The 15,310-nt window shown below is 50.8% G+C and overlaps 1 protein-coding gene across 13 annotated transcripts; it reads left to right on the top strand.

The window, feature by feature from the left end:
- Window positions 1–2,804: 2,804 nt before the first annotated feature.
- On the top strand, window positions 2,805–15,151 carry TINCR (TINCR ubiquitin domain containing). Of its 13 annotated transcripts, none has more exons than XR_008447236.1 (4): window positions 2,805–3,696; window positions 10,269–10,383; window positions 12,547–12,661; window positions 13,332–13,467. XR_008447236.1 is itself a non-coding variant. In XM_054049880.1 (2 exons), exons 1-2 carry the CDS (start codon window positions 3,437–3,439, stop codon window positions 13,642–13,644), a joined length of 573 nt encoding a protein of 190 aa, XP_053905855.1. In that variant the 5' UTR covers window positions 2,805–3,436; the 3' UTR covers window positions 13,645–15,151. The 13 variants fall into 13 exon arrangements, 1 of the variants encoding a protein (XP_053905855.1); XR_008447235.1 differs by having other exon boundaries at window positions 12,530–12,661; XR_008447234.1 differs by having other exon boundaries at window positions 10,521–12,661.
- Window positions 15,152–15,310: the final 159 nt, after the last annotated feature.

Here is a 15,310-nt window from a genome sequence, read left to right as displayed (position 1 = left end):
CCTTAGTGTTCAGCATTACTGACCACAAGTCCTGGGATCAAAGAGAGTCAGGAAACAGCAAAGTATCCTCCTTACCTGAAAGAGCAGCACTGTGAGAGTGGCTTCCCCAAGGGCTCGGAGGCTCTGCCAGGGGATTCAAGGTCAGTTTTTGCCCAGATGTTGCAATGTGATTTTTACCAGGAAGTAAAGAAACCTTTATTTCCCTACAGAGCAACATCCCACTTCTCCTCTCTTGTCCTCTGCAAGGAGGACAGCGCGCCAAGCAGCAGAACACAGCCATTGCCAAGAAAAAAAAACAACTCAAAACCTACCTCAGCAATGAGTGCCTCTATTCTGGCGTTATAAGAAGACTTTCTAAGGCTCAGGATCACCTCAACCAGCTTGAGGCATCATAACGAAGCTCCTAATTTAGGCAGGTGTTCCTCTTCTTCCTTAGTCGATGGAGTGAGCTTTGAGAGCAGGAGGAGACAACATTTTTTAAATGCTGTTGTTTTATTTTTCGCCCCACCCGGGGATTTAAATTGCTTTTTGGGCTTTCCTAATGATTGTTTCTCTGAGTGTTTGCATGTCTTCTGTTTGCCCTCAATATGGGAAAAGCTTAAGTCAATAGGTTTTTATTTGATTTGTAAATAGTGCCAGTGACACATTATCAGAGATCCTCAGATCTCTGGCTCCACATCTCGTCCTCTGGATATGACATCCCAGAGACGTCACCCGCACAGGCTGTGAGGCGCAGGGTAGGGGATGGAGGTTAAAATAACTTTGAGGAAAGACTATCTAGAACTTCTATCCTGCACCTCTGTTTAGCCCACAAACTGTCTGGAGCTGGTGAAATAATTGCTTTGGACAGATAATAAAACATCCTCCAGCAAAACCAAGGTACTTAATATACTGCCCAAGTCAATTCCCCTTATTTCTTCTGTCCTCTTGCTTTTAATAATGGTTTAATGAAAAATTCAGAATTAATTGGAGCTGGCATTAGACATTCACGTGTTCCAGTGAAGGTTTCACTGCTTCAATATTTCATAAGCTGTTTTCACTGCTATGCTTCTCCTTATCCTGCCTTCCAATGGCTACAATATCACCTCTCTTCATAAAATGAAGGGTCCCACCATGGGTGGATGGGGGTACAGGGGAAGAGTTTGCAACCACGTAGTAGGCGAAGAAATAAGAACAATAGCTGTGTGTTTTCTTTCTGCCACCACCCCCCTGTTCCATGTACTGATACGCGTCTGAGCTGAGACTGGAAAGAGCTGTCCTAAAAATAACCAGGAGTTGTCTGAAAGGTGTCGGAGGGAGGGATTTGGCAGCTGTCAGGCTGTCACGTATGCTAAAGATGGAGCTGATGGACTCGCTGACACCAGACGGGCTCTGCTGAGATGCGAATGCCTTATGCTTCCCTTGGCACTCACCGGGCACATTCTGTTGGCCGGAGCCATCAGACCTCGGTGTGCCTGGGGCCTGATCCAGCTCTGGCTGCCGTCAATGAGTCTGCCCTTGGATGGCAGTGGGAAGCGGATCAGGCCTGTGTTTCACCCCTGAGACTCTGGCTTTACACCAAGGGTGAATTTGGGCTCCCCAGCGAACGCTGCCCCAGTGGAGAAGGATACACCAGGCTCCAGGTCCGAGAGTTTCTGTATGTCTCTGAACATAAGACCTCTCACGGAGATGCCTGGATATGGGGACCAGAGCCCAGCCTTTGGCATTTTTACTTATAAGAGCTTTGCACCGCTCCGTGCTTCAGCTTCTCCTTCTCTAATAGGGTGGTGTCCTGCTTTCAACATTATTGACAGATCCACAGATCCAGGCATTTTTAAATGCTTCCAGACCATGACTGTGCTAAAAGTCGTTCCTGTTTCACACCAGGTGCTTAATGGGCACGTGTTACACCACGCCACAAGCATGAGACGGGCAAACAGAAACACAAAGGCACGATGTGACTCACCTCAAGCCTTTGCAGCACCTCAGTGGCAGAGTGAGACCCAGGCCCCACCAAAACAATCATACCCTTACCGTGACTGACTCTGGAAGGAAAATCCTGCTCGCAGAAGCTTCAGCTCCTCTCAGGTGCCTACGGAAATCTCCGTTGCCTGTGGTGGAACTGAAGATCCTCGCTGTGTTCTTGGCAGAGCCATGATGTGCTGGGGAGGGAAAACAAAGGGAGGTGTGAAGACAAGGTGGAATCCTCCTGGTTTCTCAATGGGAGAGTGGACACCTCTCAGTGGGAGCCGAGTGCTGCCATATCTGAGAATCTGGCCGGTTTGGTATCTAATGGGTAAGAGCAGCCCCTTCTTAGTGAAGAGCAGGCTCTGTCTTGCAGTACTTTGGTCTGTGTTGAGATGAATGGACAAGGGAATTAATTCCCGTAATACGGGCTGCAGGAAATCACCTACAAGATAAGAGGGTGACTTGATCTTTTGGAGAAGAAAAAAAGAAAAATTTCCTTATCTTGATGATGTTTGCTCTGAAGCATCATCTTGTGACTGCCTGAGTCCGCCTCGCAGGATCATTCAATTACAGGCAGCTCCCGTGGCTGGCATCGCTTCCGTCCTTTCGGAGGTATCACTGTATTTACCAAAGTATTGCTTGTTCCTCCTGGTATTTCGAGGCCTCTATCCGTGCTGTCCCGGCAGCCCCGTGATGCTCTCCTCGCTCACGTGTGAGAGCAGGATACAACGCGCCTTTCAATTAGTCAGGGATCTGAAAGGAAGAGAAAATCAAGACGATGAACCAGTGAGGAGCACATATGAGTCAACAGTAGATATCAGATGGGGTGATGAGCGATGGCTGAGTCCTACCTGTGCTGGAGAGCCTCAGCCCGTGGCTGCAGTATCTGTACGGCTCTGCCAGGGAGAAACTGCTCTGGGCTCACCGCAGCCAGGCGCTGGCTCCTCAGGGTGCTCTGGCTCTGCCCCATGAGGAATTTTTCACTATGCAGAATATTTTTTCACTATGCAGAATATTTTTCTCTTCTTTATTAAAAAGGCCACGTTAAATACCTGTGAGGTTCCTCAACGCCTACGTTGCCGAACTGATCCACCCCAGCTGGCAGCTTTGTAGAACAGGAGACACGAGGTTACTGCACTGTCATTCTCACATGGATCCATGTTTCTAATAGCTATGGAGATCCAGCTTTAAAGTCCTCTGAGAGCCATTGGAATGAAGAGCACTTTGTGAGGACGTTGTGATTATTATGGGATTTAGGGCTGTGTGGAAATGATTCATGGAGATGTTTCCCAGCCAGCAGGCTCTTGGAGCCAGGTGAGCTCTTCCCTGGAATGTGAAGCATGCAGCACGGCAACTGGGAGGAACAGGTTTGGCAGGACATTTTAAGTTGTTCACAGCAGACGGGCTTTTCAGAGCCACGTCCCTGCTTTACCAACCTTCCCAGCTGGATGTTCCTCTCCGCCACACTGGCCCTGGTGAGCCCAAAAGGATGGACACGTTGCGAAGGAGCCTTTCTCGCTGGAAGAGGTACCACATCAAGGTGCACCTGGCTGATGAGGACCTGATGATGCCCCTGACGGTGAAGCCCAGAGACACGGTGATGGACCTTCGGGCTTACTTGGTACGGGAGGGCGTCACTTCCTGGAAGAAGACATTTTATTACAACTCCAGGCAGCTTGAGGAGCACGAGACTCTCAAAGAAGCCAACATCCAGAACGGTTCTGTCCTGCTTCTTGTCAGCAACAAAAGGTAGGCAAGGAGCTTGTCTGCAGCGGGGGTGGTGTGATGGAAGGGGAATGCTCTGCGTATCTCAGCCCTTTGGGAACTGTTGCTGTTGGGGTTTGCAGAAAGGAACTCAAACCGTGCCATTTCCAGCAGGTGGTTGAGATTCCAGGCTCTTCAGCTCCAGCCATGCTGCGAAATGGGGGTAAGGGGAGGAAGAGATCTCATGGATGCTGCCTGTCCCGTCTCTGATCAGGTCTCCTGTTCCCGGCTGTGTGGCCGAGCACAGGGAGAGAGACAGGAAAGCAGGGGAGATTGTGCGATGTGGAGGAGTCCTCACTTGTCCTCATTTTTCCTTGTCCTGTCTTGCTCTCACCACTTCTTTTCAGTATCATAGATACTTTCTGCGAGTACTTTGGGGAGGGGCAGGGGGTGGCGTAGAGGGCTGTGAGCCCCCAGCTGACAGCAAAGCTCCGTGAGTGCAGGGCAGATACGGCAAAAGGCTGTGGCTTCCTAAAACGTGGCCAGGCTGTGGCAGAAAGGGCACTTCCAGGAGAGCCAACCCAAAGACCAGCCCAGGCAAGTCTTCTGTTCCAGTGGAAACGGAAGCTGAGATAATGGACCCGATACTCCCTGGCCCACAGGATACTTCAGATTCAGGGGTGAATTTATGCCCACGTGTGCTGTCTCGCCTAATGCCTGGTTGTTGCTGCCAGCACGATTAATTCTGAGAAGCATTTTGGGGACACTGGGTAGGAGAGGTGCATAGCAGAGCATGGGCACGCTGTGTCTAATTCTGCTTTCTAAATCCTGAGCCCTGAGTTATGTGTCAATGCTGATCAGAGTTCCCTCTGCAGACAAACCCTCTCTAAACACTTCAGCTCCTGATTATATCCCATGTACTGGAATGGGCCTATTTTCCAGTCCAGAGGCAGCTTGAAATCTCACAGAAGGAAGATTTAATAAAGCATTTCCTTTCAGAGCTCAGCCAGACACAAGAGATTTCACATTGCTCAGCTAACTGCAACCCTCAAGTCACCACGGCCCCTTTCTCCAACATTTCATTTCAGCGCCTTGATTAACTTGGCTCAGCTCCTCCTTTTCACCTTGTTTTTAGTGGCAGGAGAATTTCTACTTGTTGTTCCTCCCAGTGTTTATTTTCCTAAATTGTACAGCCTGAGTTTTCGAGAGTGAAAAAGGATTCAGAGGAGCTCAGTCGATGGAGAGCACGTACAGGCGGTCTTTTGACAGAAGCTCTGTCTCTCCAGCACCCTGTGCCTCTTCCCACCTGCTGCAAGCGCAGCCACACAGCCCCCAGGAGATGCTGTACCCGTGGGCTGCGTTTGGGTGACCACCTGAACTCACCATCTGCTTTTGAAAACGTAAAGGCTGTTGTTCCAAGTCCCAGCTCGATTTCTGTGACTACAAGGAAAAGGGAGTGGGATTCCTAATGTCCTTCTACTTGTGTTTCATCAAAACCTTCCTGACTCCTAAGCCAGCACCTTTGTGCCATCCCTTATCCCTTTTCCCTGGGCTGGGTGCATTGTTGGGGGTGGACGGTCTCTCCCTGAAGCCACGTCTCTCCTTGAGATCTTGGAGATGAAGGATTAATGGGTTGTGACAACCTCAGCCACCCCCAAAATATTGTGTACGGCACGAGGGACAAATGCCCAGGCGGTGGGGGTGACTGAGCTGTCGCTGTCGCACGGTCCCCCTCGATTCTGAGCCGCGCTTGTGGTCTGGCAGTCACGGTGCTGCTCGGTGCCCGGTCCTGGGCTGAGCTCAGCCCCTGGGACTCTGCATCTTCCCAGATCCTCTGTGTGCAGAGGGCTGAGTTTTGGAGGGCTCTCTCTGTCACTTGAACTGGGAGTGAAGAAATGCAGAGCGGGAGAAGGCAGGCGCTGCATTGCAGTTGAGAGGACAGCACCATTTTGAGCCTTAAGATTATCCAGTCAGATCTTTAGGTATTATAAATCCACGTCGCTCCAATCATGTTTATGGAGCTGTGCTGGTCTGCAGCCCCAGGGAATGCGGGGAGAGTTGCCTGTGCCGTGTCGGGGCTGTCTCGGAGCCACAGGAGAAGAGGGGAAGAGAGAACATGGTGCTGGGTTTGGCCATCAGCCCTGAGGATTTAAGAGTTGGTTTTAGAACTTCACCGACTCAGTGAAGGATGGACCCTTCTCCATCAAAGGTCAGCATCTGCTTAAGTTCTCCCTGAAAATCTCAGTGTCTCCTACTTACTCTTTTGTGCTAAGATGCCAGCCAAGCAGAGCTGTATTAATTCCAGAAGTGGAGTTGCTGTGACTGCCGAGGTCTGCAGCTCAGTGTCGTGCCTATAAATATTAATGGTCACTCTGTATGCTGTGTGTTCCCACCAAGGGCTCACGGGACAGTTTACTTTGAACCAGAGAAAACATGAAAATGACCCTATTTTTCATTCCCCCCCCCCCTTGCCTTAATGTCTTTGTAGATAATTGGCATTTAGCAAAGGCTAAGTCAGCATTTCCACTTCTTGCTCGTGTTTTCTGGGGTTTATAACTTAGCCATAAAAATTCACTTAAGGCTGCAGCTTGGCAGGAAAAGGATCAGCAAACCAGCTAATGCTGAAGATTTATTTGGACCTTAGTGTTCAAAAGTTCGAGCAAGCCATTTTGGAGTTCAGTCAACATGACCCCTCACCCTGGAAAAACACACAGGCAGGCCAGAACCGGGAATATCACATCCACAGAGGATGCAATTCCCCCTCGTGCAGAGCTCGTTAATCGCATTACTGCTGCACTGATTGAGATTGCAATCCTGTTGCAGCAGAAGCTGAGCAGGAAACAGGCTGAAAAACAGTTTCTGCCCTACAGGGCTACATCTTACAAGAACATGGTCTGCAAGTGGGTAAAACAAGCAAAGCAAGACTTGAACTGGGAATGAACAAGCAGAGAGAACCTCACCAGAGCAGTGGCCTCAGGCCAGTCGTTGGGGTTCAAGCCATCGGAGCCCAACGCAAGGAGACCACCAGCAGGTCTCGATGTGAAAAGGGAAACCACCCAGCACAGATGCTACAGCATCCGCAAGGACAGGCAGAGGCTGCTGTCTCAAATGCCCAGGGCATGATCAGTCCTGGTGCTGTGGACCACGCCAGGGCAGAACCTGTTTGGCTCGCTGCGGAGGCAGCGCAGGGCCCCAGAGCCAGGGAGCTGCTCAGCTGGTCTGGTGGCGATGTGGGAGTTCCTGAAACTGGCACGACTCTGCCCGAACGCTACGTGCTGCAGTGAGCTGCCCGGTTGCTCCCTGCCAGCTGCACACTGCGGGACAACAGGCAGAGGAGTCCCCCGGCACCGTCAGCAGCAGCGCTGGATGGTGGGCGCGTGGCATCGGCTGCTCCGTGTCAATAAGCTGTTGGCTGTGTTTTGATGTTCGACACCGGGTGGAGAGAACACCTGGTCTTGAACTGGTGAATCCACCCTTTAACCCACAAGCTGTTTCAAACAGAGAGTGTAAATGGGTGATCAGAGCAGTCCTAGACATGCTGTGTGCTGCTCACTGACCGCTCCTGAGGGCGTGCAGCTCCTGCTGGATCTGGACGCGGTCGAAGCACAAGCACACTGACAGAGCTCTTGCCCGTGGCTCCAGGCTCCTCTCTTGTGCAGTTGCCTCTAGCAATCAGCCAGCCAGAGTCCGTACTCACAAATCCACCAGTGTCCGGGCTGGAGACCTGAGCTGCTCCCTGTTACAGTGACGGAGCATCACGCTGTGGGTTTGGTCCAGATGCACTTCAGGAGCTGGGATGGGGACTATTCCTCACAGGCTGTCTGGATGCAACCACACAGACTGGGAGGGTAAGAATTTAACATGAAAACACTGGCCATCCTGTGCCAGCTGTCCTCACAATGCAGAATACAGTCCCGGGCACATTTAATTTACTGGCATAGACACATCACCTGGGATCCCCTCAGTCTTTTGGAAGCTGAGGTTTGTTGAGGCCAAGCAGCTATTGCCATCATATACGGCTTGCCCAGAAAATGGAGTTCAGTAAGTCATTGGTGAATAGGTTAAATAAAGTAGATGCTGGCATTGGGTTTAGCAGAAGTCTATTATCTGGAATCTCTGTGTGTTGATTTTCTGGCCTGGAGCCACTTGAAAACATCTATCTCGGGGCATTACCTCAGTTACCATAACAACTCATCTCAGAACAGCTCCTGAAAGCTAAAAGAGCAGACCGAGGTCCCACGTGGTACACACGCCACGCAGGTCAAGATAAACATGTCAGGACTCTCCCTCTTCTGCAACCCAGCCTCAGTATCCCTGGTGAGTGTCAATGCTTACGCAGCTTTAACACACTTGGGACCCTGTTTTATCCTTCAGAGGCCCTTCAGCCTGGTTTTCCAAAGATGCTTCCACTCAAGAGCTGCCTCCTGGCAGAATAATGAAACCATCCCTCTTTGGGGAACCCAGCTAACCCCTTACTGGTGTTCAGTTTATGGGCTCTCATTTTTGGCCTCATAAATGAAAACTATGACTGAGCCACTTACCTCAAGTCCAGTGCAGGTGATGCTAAGAAGCTACTGCCTACACAGACTGCCATGATGACACAGGGATGATGTTTGACATTGACGCTCAGCAGTGGCTCATTTCAGGCTTACTTTACTCCATAATCCTATCACCCCCTCTCAGTCTCACTGGAATTGCCCCGGGGAGCAGCCACCAGGCACAGCAGATGCTGCTGGATCTCTAGAAAGAGAAATGAGAAAAATAACAATCGACACAGTTTGACTCTGCATGGAAAGCCGACACTGCAGCCCAGACATGAATGAAGTCCCTTACGCTGGGTTTCGGCGTGATTTTGTGACGCCTGCTCCTCGCGCTGACCTTCCAGCTCCCAGGGCTGCTCAGCAATCACTTCTCAGCACAGAGAGGGGACTTTGCTCCCATCCAACCACTACAGACTTGCCCTGTTAAGCTTAGGCCTAACAGCAGGCTCCGAGGCATCTCACAGTAGGATAACGACCCTTTAAACGGCACTGGGAGTCTCTCTTCTCAGAGAGAACTAATTAAGTTCTTCAGCACATGCTTAGACATATGTTGACCTGGTAGGGCCTTCACAGGCCGGCTTCCATCTACTGGATAAATAACGCTGGCATAAAACATACCCTCCTCGAGATGTGTTACTGAGGCAACAGCCGGGTGGGGAATGATGTCTCCCGCTCTGTGGCTGAAGGCAGTGTTTCTGTGTATAACTCCTGGGCCAAACTCTCTGCTGGTGTACACATCTTGAAGTCAGTTAAGGGATTTTTAAGTTCCGAAAGCACCGGTGCAGTTACCTCTGCTGACCTCATGCAGCGTACAGGCCAGAAAATGACACCTGTGTTTGGCTCGGTTGCTCACCGTTCAGCCCAAGCAGCTCCTTTAACCGAAGAGGGTTGCAGCAACAGAGAACACGGTCCATGGGATCCGAATTCCTCTCCTGTGCAGTTGCACGGGATTGCAGCGGATGAAACCGAGCTGATGTGTCCATGGGGGCTAAATCTTGGCTCTAAGCAAAGAATAAATGAATAGAAAGTACATTGTAAGCCAGGTTCCTTTCCCATGCGCTACGGCACAGCTTCCCACACTTCTCTGCAGTTGCGCTGATTTATATGATGAGGTGAGGATTTTTGTGCAGTTGGGATGAATATCCTGCCCTGTGTCCTGGTGTTTATGGGCAGATGTGCTGCAGAGTGGGCTCATTCCTTGGCTACCACAATCCCTTGAAGGCCCAAGTGAGGAAGCAACTGCTGGAATATGAATCCTGATCTGGGCTCTGCAGAGAACCCAACCAGCGACAGACATTGACTCAAGCAGGCTTGCAGTGTCCTTTGCTAGGACCCAGAAAAAAACCACACCCTGTAAAGTTTGAACTCCTCAAGTTCTGATGAAATGTTTGCAGGACAGGCTCAGTTTCTGGTCTGCATGATTGCAAAGAGCAATTCTGAGGAGTCAGAAGCCTCAGCCCTGCACTTTCTGGCTCGGCCGGGTGGAGTGGCTGCCTGAAGAGCTGCTGCCTACAGGCCGTGAGGATCTTGGTTGCCGTCCAAGCCACGATCATGAGCTCTCTTGGCAAGTGGTAGCCCTGAACAGCAACCTAGAAACCTTCAAGACCTCCAGCTTCTGTCCTGGAGACCCTCCCGGGGCAGCCCTGGAAGATTTCTACATGTTTAGGAAGAACAACTAAGAAAGCAATCCTCCTTTTGCTAAACTGAAACCTTCTATGCAAGGTCTGTACCCGTTAGAAAATGTTCATGAACCTCAGAACCCCATTAGTGCCAATTTAGTGCCAATACACGGGGGTGAGCGTGTCTAGAGCAACTCAAGCTCTGTTGTATGGGGAAAAGGCTTCCAGCCAGTCGCAGGTTATCTGAAGGAGGGCGAAAGCATCTTTTGCGGAAGGATAAACGGGTCTGAAACCCTGCAAGGGGCTGATCCTCAGCTGTGTAGCGTGACTGAAACAATAAACAGGCAGAGGCTCAGGTTTGTATTCTCCCCACGCCAGGGTCAGTGCCTCCTCGGTCAAATGCCATTGCTGATTGTGTGTCTGCAACGCTCCAAGTATTTGCCTCTCTCTTATTCAGATAATGCCAAAGAGCACAGCCACAGCCATGAGCGATGGGGAGTGTGACGAGGGCTGAAGGGAAGCAGATGGAAGAGGGCTTGGCAGTGGAACGGCAGCCCGGCCACCGACGTTTGGTAAGTCCCTCCCTGCACGCCAGCTCAAGGACTGTTCAGAAAGCAGCTCCGACTGTTTCCAGCACAGCGGCCATGAATAATGAACCCAAACTAAACAACAAACGATGTTTTCTCATCGGTGTGCCTTATGGTCTCAGCTGCCAGGGCAGAGCACGGGTAAGACGGGCTCAGCTCCGAGTGCAGTGAACAAGAGTGAAACACCTGTGAAAGGGTGACTTCTACCTGAGTAATGAAGTGAGTGAAGGTGGACTTTGCCAGGGCCCTTGATGGGGACACTGGACACCTGAGACTCCTGCCGGCTCAGGATTCCTCAGTAAGTTGCTGATCTTGGCCACTGTTTTCCTATGTGTAAGCCTGAGATAACTTACCCTTCCCTTCTTCCTACTCTTTGTCCATCCAGCTGTGCCTCAGGTTAGGGACTGCCTGGGCTCCCAAGCAGTTCCTGCCTGGCAGGGCCCCAATTTCAATCCAGGTTGAATGCTCCATACAGCAAACAAACTACAAGCATACCATCGACAGCCCTAGACCTTGACGGCCTTTATACATCCAAAGGGCAGAGACCAGTTGGCCACTATGACAGCAACTATCTCACCTGACATTAGGGACCCTCTGTTCCTCCAAAGGTGCTGTATTTTTGAGCCAGGGTTTGTAAGGCACTGAGCCTCCTCGTGTCGTTCTTCTGTGAGCCAGTCTCCCCGCTCCAACAACTCCTGAACAAGCTAAACTGATTCAACCCAGTTTGATGGAAAGAGAGAGGTCACACAGACCTAAGATTCCTGCAGTTGTCATGAAAACAGCAGCTGGATGGGAGAGAGACATTGAAGCTAACATCCTGCTGAAGGGAAGGTAATTACACCTCTTGCTCCCTATTATTCGGAGTTGCAGCAGCCAGGTGACCAGCTGGCATCTCAATCCTGGTGGTTACTCAGTGCCTGTCCAGCTCCAAACCAGCCTCTGCCCTTACTGCCCCTTGCTGGCAAAGCAAGAAGCTGCGAGGAGAGCAAGGATTTTGCCGGAGAGGTCTAGAGGGGATCAGGATGCCCTGGGGATATCACAGGGAGCACCAAGAGAGGAAGAAATCAAAAGCAGTTGTAATAGACAAATCAGGACAACGGGTTTCACCGGTTCATCTGCTCACAGAACAACTCAGTTTTTAGGCTCGAATGTATTTTCAGGATGAGAAATTTCTTTAACCTGGGCTTTCCCCAGAAAATGCCAGTGACTGGCAACTATCAACCCCCCCCAAACCTGCATTTGCTGTTTTACAACTGAAACCCATGCCTTTCTGGACTTTTTTTGGCGATGAGAAAACATTTGACTCTTTTTTTCCAACAAAAGCATTTGAAGAAATGCCATGGAAAATGGAGTTTCTAATTTCCCAGGTTTATTTTCTTCCTAGGAACCAAAATATTTCCCCCAAGTACTTCAGAAACAGACTCTGAGACAGAGACATGAACACAGTCACAGCTGAAACTCTTTCAGTCCAAGCAACTGAGATGGACAAAGAGTGGGATGGGATCAAGCGTGGGAAGAAGCACTGTGACTTTGCCAAGGTCAACCAACAAGCGAGGCACGCAGTGGAGAGCGTGCCGGCGCTGTTGGGTCAGCGTTTCTGCCACTTGACCATGCGGCGCCTCTGCGCGTCCGTCTGTCCTGAAATAATGAGTTTCTTGGAGCAGAGCCAGTACTTTCCCCGAGTGCTTGGAAAATGCCTTGTGCAGCCCTGGGTGCAGTCTTAAATAATAATTTAAATGATAATAATAATATTAAAGTGGAGGCAAGCCAGTGACAATGGGACAAACTCGGCAGCCGAGTCCTCTGTGTCCCTCTCCCAGTGAAAGGTGCAGTTTGCTCACAAAGCCCAGGAGATTAGAATTTACCTCTCTGGACCCAACAATCACAGTCTGGTGCTCCACATGAGGCAAACTGACCTCAGCTGGATTAGATTCAGTATCTGCTCCAACGCCTCGAGCCTGTAGCTGGCAGGTCTGGCCAGCACTGGAAGGCTTTGGCAGCTCAGGGGGATATCGGATGAGTGAATTACCTGGGCTGGGGTGGGGAGCTGCCTGCGCTAATGGTTTTTTTTCAGAGATAGGCTCTGATTGACACTTCAAATCTGCCTGACAATCTCTTATTCTAAGCGCAGTTGCTGCCTCTCTCCAGAGCAGGAGGAGCTGGTTTGGTTGCTGTCCTTCAAATGATGGATTTTATCACATGGGAAAAAGAAGGGGAAAAAGCAAACCACCTGCAAACAGCCACAGGTCCTTCATAAAAAGAGGTAAAACTAATTGGGTCTATTTGAGGTATTTCTGATTTTGCCCTCTATGCCATAATCCAATGCAAGATGTACGGGAGAAGGGGCTGGGCTCGGTGGAACGAGACCTGACTGCTTTCTTGGTTCGCCTGGTCATTACGGTGTTGTTTTCCTTCAAGAGGTTTTCAGTGCTTTGCAGACAGGACTGCACAACCTCCAGTGAGGGGATGGGCAGGTCAGCAGGACAACCTCTATCACTCACTTGTTCTACTCTACCTCTCCTACTGCCTGTCCTCCCCATGCTGCCTCTCGCTCCTCAACTTTCAGGCACCTTTAAAGCTTGCCGAGTGCTGCCTGCTGGGGTCACATCGTTCAGTGCAGGCAGAAGGGGCGGCAGCTGCTCTCTATAAGGTAATTTAGACATTTGGGGCTTACCTGAGTCTGGCCGAGAAGGTCAAGTCTCCCAACAGGCAGAGGCATGCTTCAAATCCTCTTCTGAACTCACACTTCGGTAGCAAAATAGGTCTCGTTCCAGATGCCCTGTCTCTCCTTGGTTGCTGAAGTCCATCAGATGCAGGCAGGCGGTTCAGACTGCAGAGCACAGGGCTGCTGTTGTATTTCCAAACACCAGGAAAGATGGTGATAGCAAGAACTGCTCTAAAATAAGCGTTTCCCTTGTTCTCTGTGAACACAGGTGCGGACAAGAGCAAGGACCAAAGCTGAACAGCGTGGAGCTCCTGTCTGTGTACCAGCCTGAGTGTATTGCAAGATGGAGACGTTTGCAAGCATGGATGGGATTTCTTCTTGTTGGGAGTGTTTATCTTTGGGATTCTGCTCCTGATGAGGCACCACAGACAGGATTCCCAAACGCTCTGCTGTTGGCTGCAGCATTCACCTTCACCTTGGAGCTGCAGCCAGGCCTTCCTAGCCAGCTCCTTTTCCTGAACTCCATGAGCAGAAGACAAGCCCAGGCGGGTCCCCTCTGCCCACTGCCGGGCAGGCTCTGACCGAGGCATGTTTCAGCGACTCTGCCGTGCTTCTCCTCTACCTGAGCTGTGGATGCATCAAATGCTCCAGTTTCCGGGGCCATCAGCTTTCCTCGGCACTAAAATTGCTTTTAAAAGTTACATCAGTGTTGTACCCAGAGGGAACGGAGGAGCAGTCGCACCGTGTGAAGTCTGGCTTTAATTCACCTGCCTCATTTAATTTCCTGCCCTGTCTTCTCAGCAATGAGTCCACAATGGTGACCCTGGGAGGACCAAGGTTTTTCAAATACAGAAGAATTCAATGCAGTGGTTGAGTCCGCAGGGTCTCAAGGAGGCTGCATCCCTCTCCTTTGAGGCTGCCTCCTTATGGATTTCCTCTCCCAGAAGCACTTGCACACCCTCCGATCCACAGCAGCTGCTCCACACCTCCCTGCAAAGCCGCTGGAGCAGGGCAGCTGTGCCGCCTTAGCCTCTCAGTTGGGTCAGCCGCGCGGTGTTCCCTCCTGGAAGTGCTCAGTTGTTCCTGGTTTTCAGCCACATGGCTTTCTTTTCAAGGCCAAGCTCTGCTTTTTTTTTGGGGTGCTACCTCAGCCGTGCCGCTGAGGCCAAACACAACTCATCACTGGGGCTCCCAGCGGCGTGGCAGGACCTGCCGTGCTGCGCGGGGGCCTCCTCCTCGAGGCGGCTGCACTGATGCTCCCTCGCAGGCCCTTCAGGCGGGGCCTCACGTTGTGTCACTTCCCAGGCATCCCTTCCCCAGGACAGCAGCATCGTGTCCCCACAAAGGTGCTTTCAGGGCTACGTTGCCTCTGACACTCAGGTCTGTCAGGAAGCCCTGGTGAAAGGGTTCCTGGCGCTTCTGCTTCGGTTAAGCAGAGACTCCCACCGTCCTGTTTTTTTCAGCTCACGTTAACTCCTGCCAGCGCTGCCCAGTTGCTCAGTCGGCGGCTGCCCAAGCCCTGGAAGACAGGAAAGCTGCCTCTACGTTATTTTGTGACGTTACTGCGTTACCTCATGCACTATAATCTGTATCAGATTGCTCTCTGCCTCCTAAAATGGACAATTAGGATCCGGTTGTAATGCATATTGCACGATGGAATAAAACCGATAGGGAACCAAAATCACAAATCAGTGTTTACGTCAGCCTTTGTTACCGTGTGATAGGGCCTGCTCAGCGGCTGCTCGCTGCGAAGCATCAGACAGAAGAGAACCTGGTATGCCTTTGTGTTTTATAGGCACGGGCTGCCGAGCTGCTCTGTGCAAGGCTGCCTCTAGGCACTTGCGGGCCCGATAATGTGTGTGTGTGCAAACCTAGCAGACAGATTGCCGCCTACACTGGAAATTTGATGATTGCCTTGTTTTTTCAAGGCTCTGTTTTATACACGGCAGGCCAAACCCATGGGTAATTTCCAGTCTCTCTGCACAGGGTTGGGATGACGTGGGGAGAGAAGCGCAGAGATGCTGAAATTCCAATCTGCCACATAATGTGCTGCTAATACCGACAGCCTCGTAAGCGCGGTGCTGTCACTGGTGTCATTGCTGTTGTGCTTGTAATTGTTGTCTTCCCGTTTTTGGTGCAAAATGTTTGTAAATTAAGAGAAATATTTAAATTTGTGAAGGAATCTCAAGTCTCTGTGGAATTAAACACGCAGGAGGCCTGCAAACGCAACTGGAGGAGGGATGTGTT

This window comes from Cuculus canorus, chromosome 27, assembly GCF_017976375.1.
Source record: "Cuculus canorus isolate bCucCan1 chromosome 27, bCucCan1.pri, whole genome shotgun sequence".
Taxonomy (NCBI): Eukaryota; Metazoa; Chordata; class Aves; order Cuculiformes; family Cuculidae; genus Cuculus; species Cuculus canorus.
The sequence above is the reverse complement of the archived record's forward strand: the minus strand, read 5'-3'. Positions and strand labels throughout refer to the sequence as shown.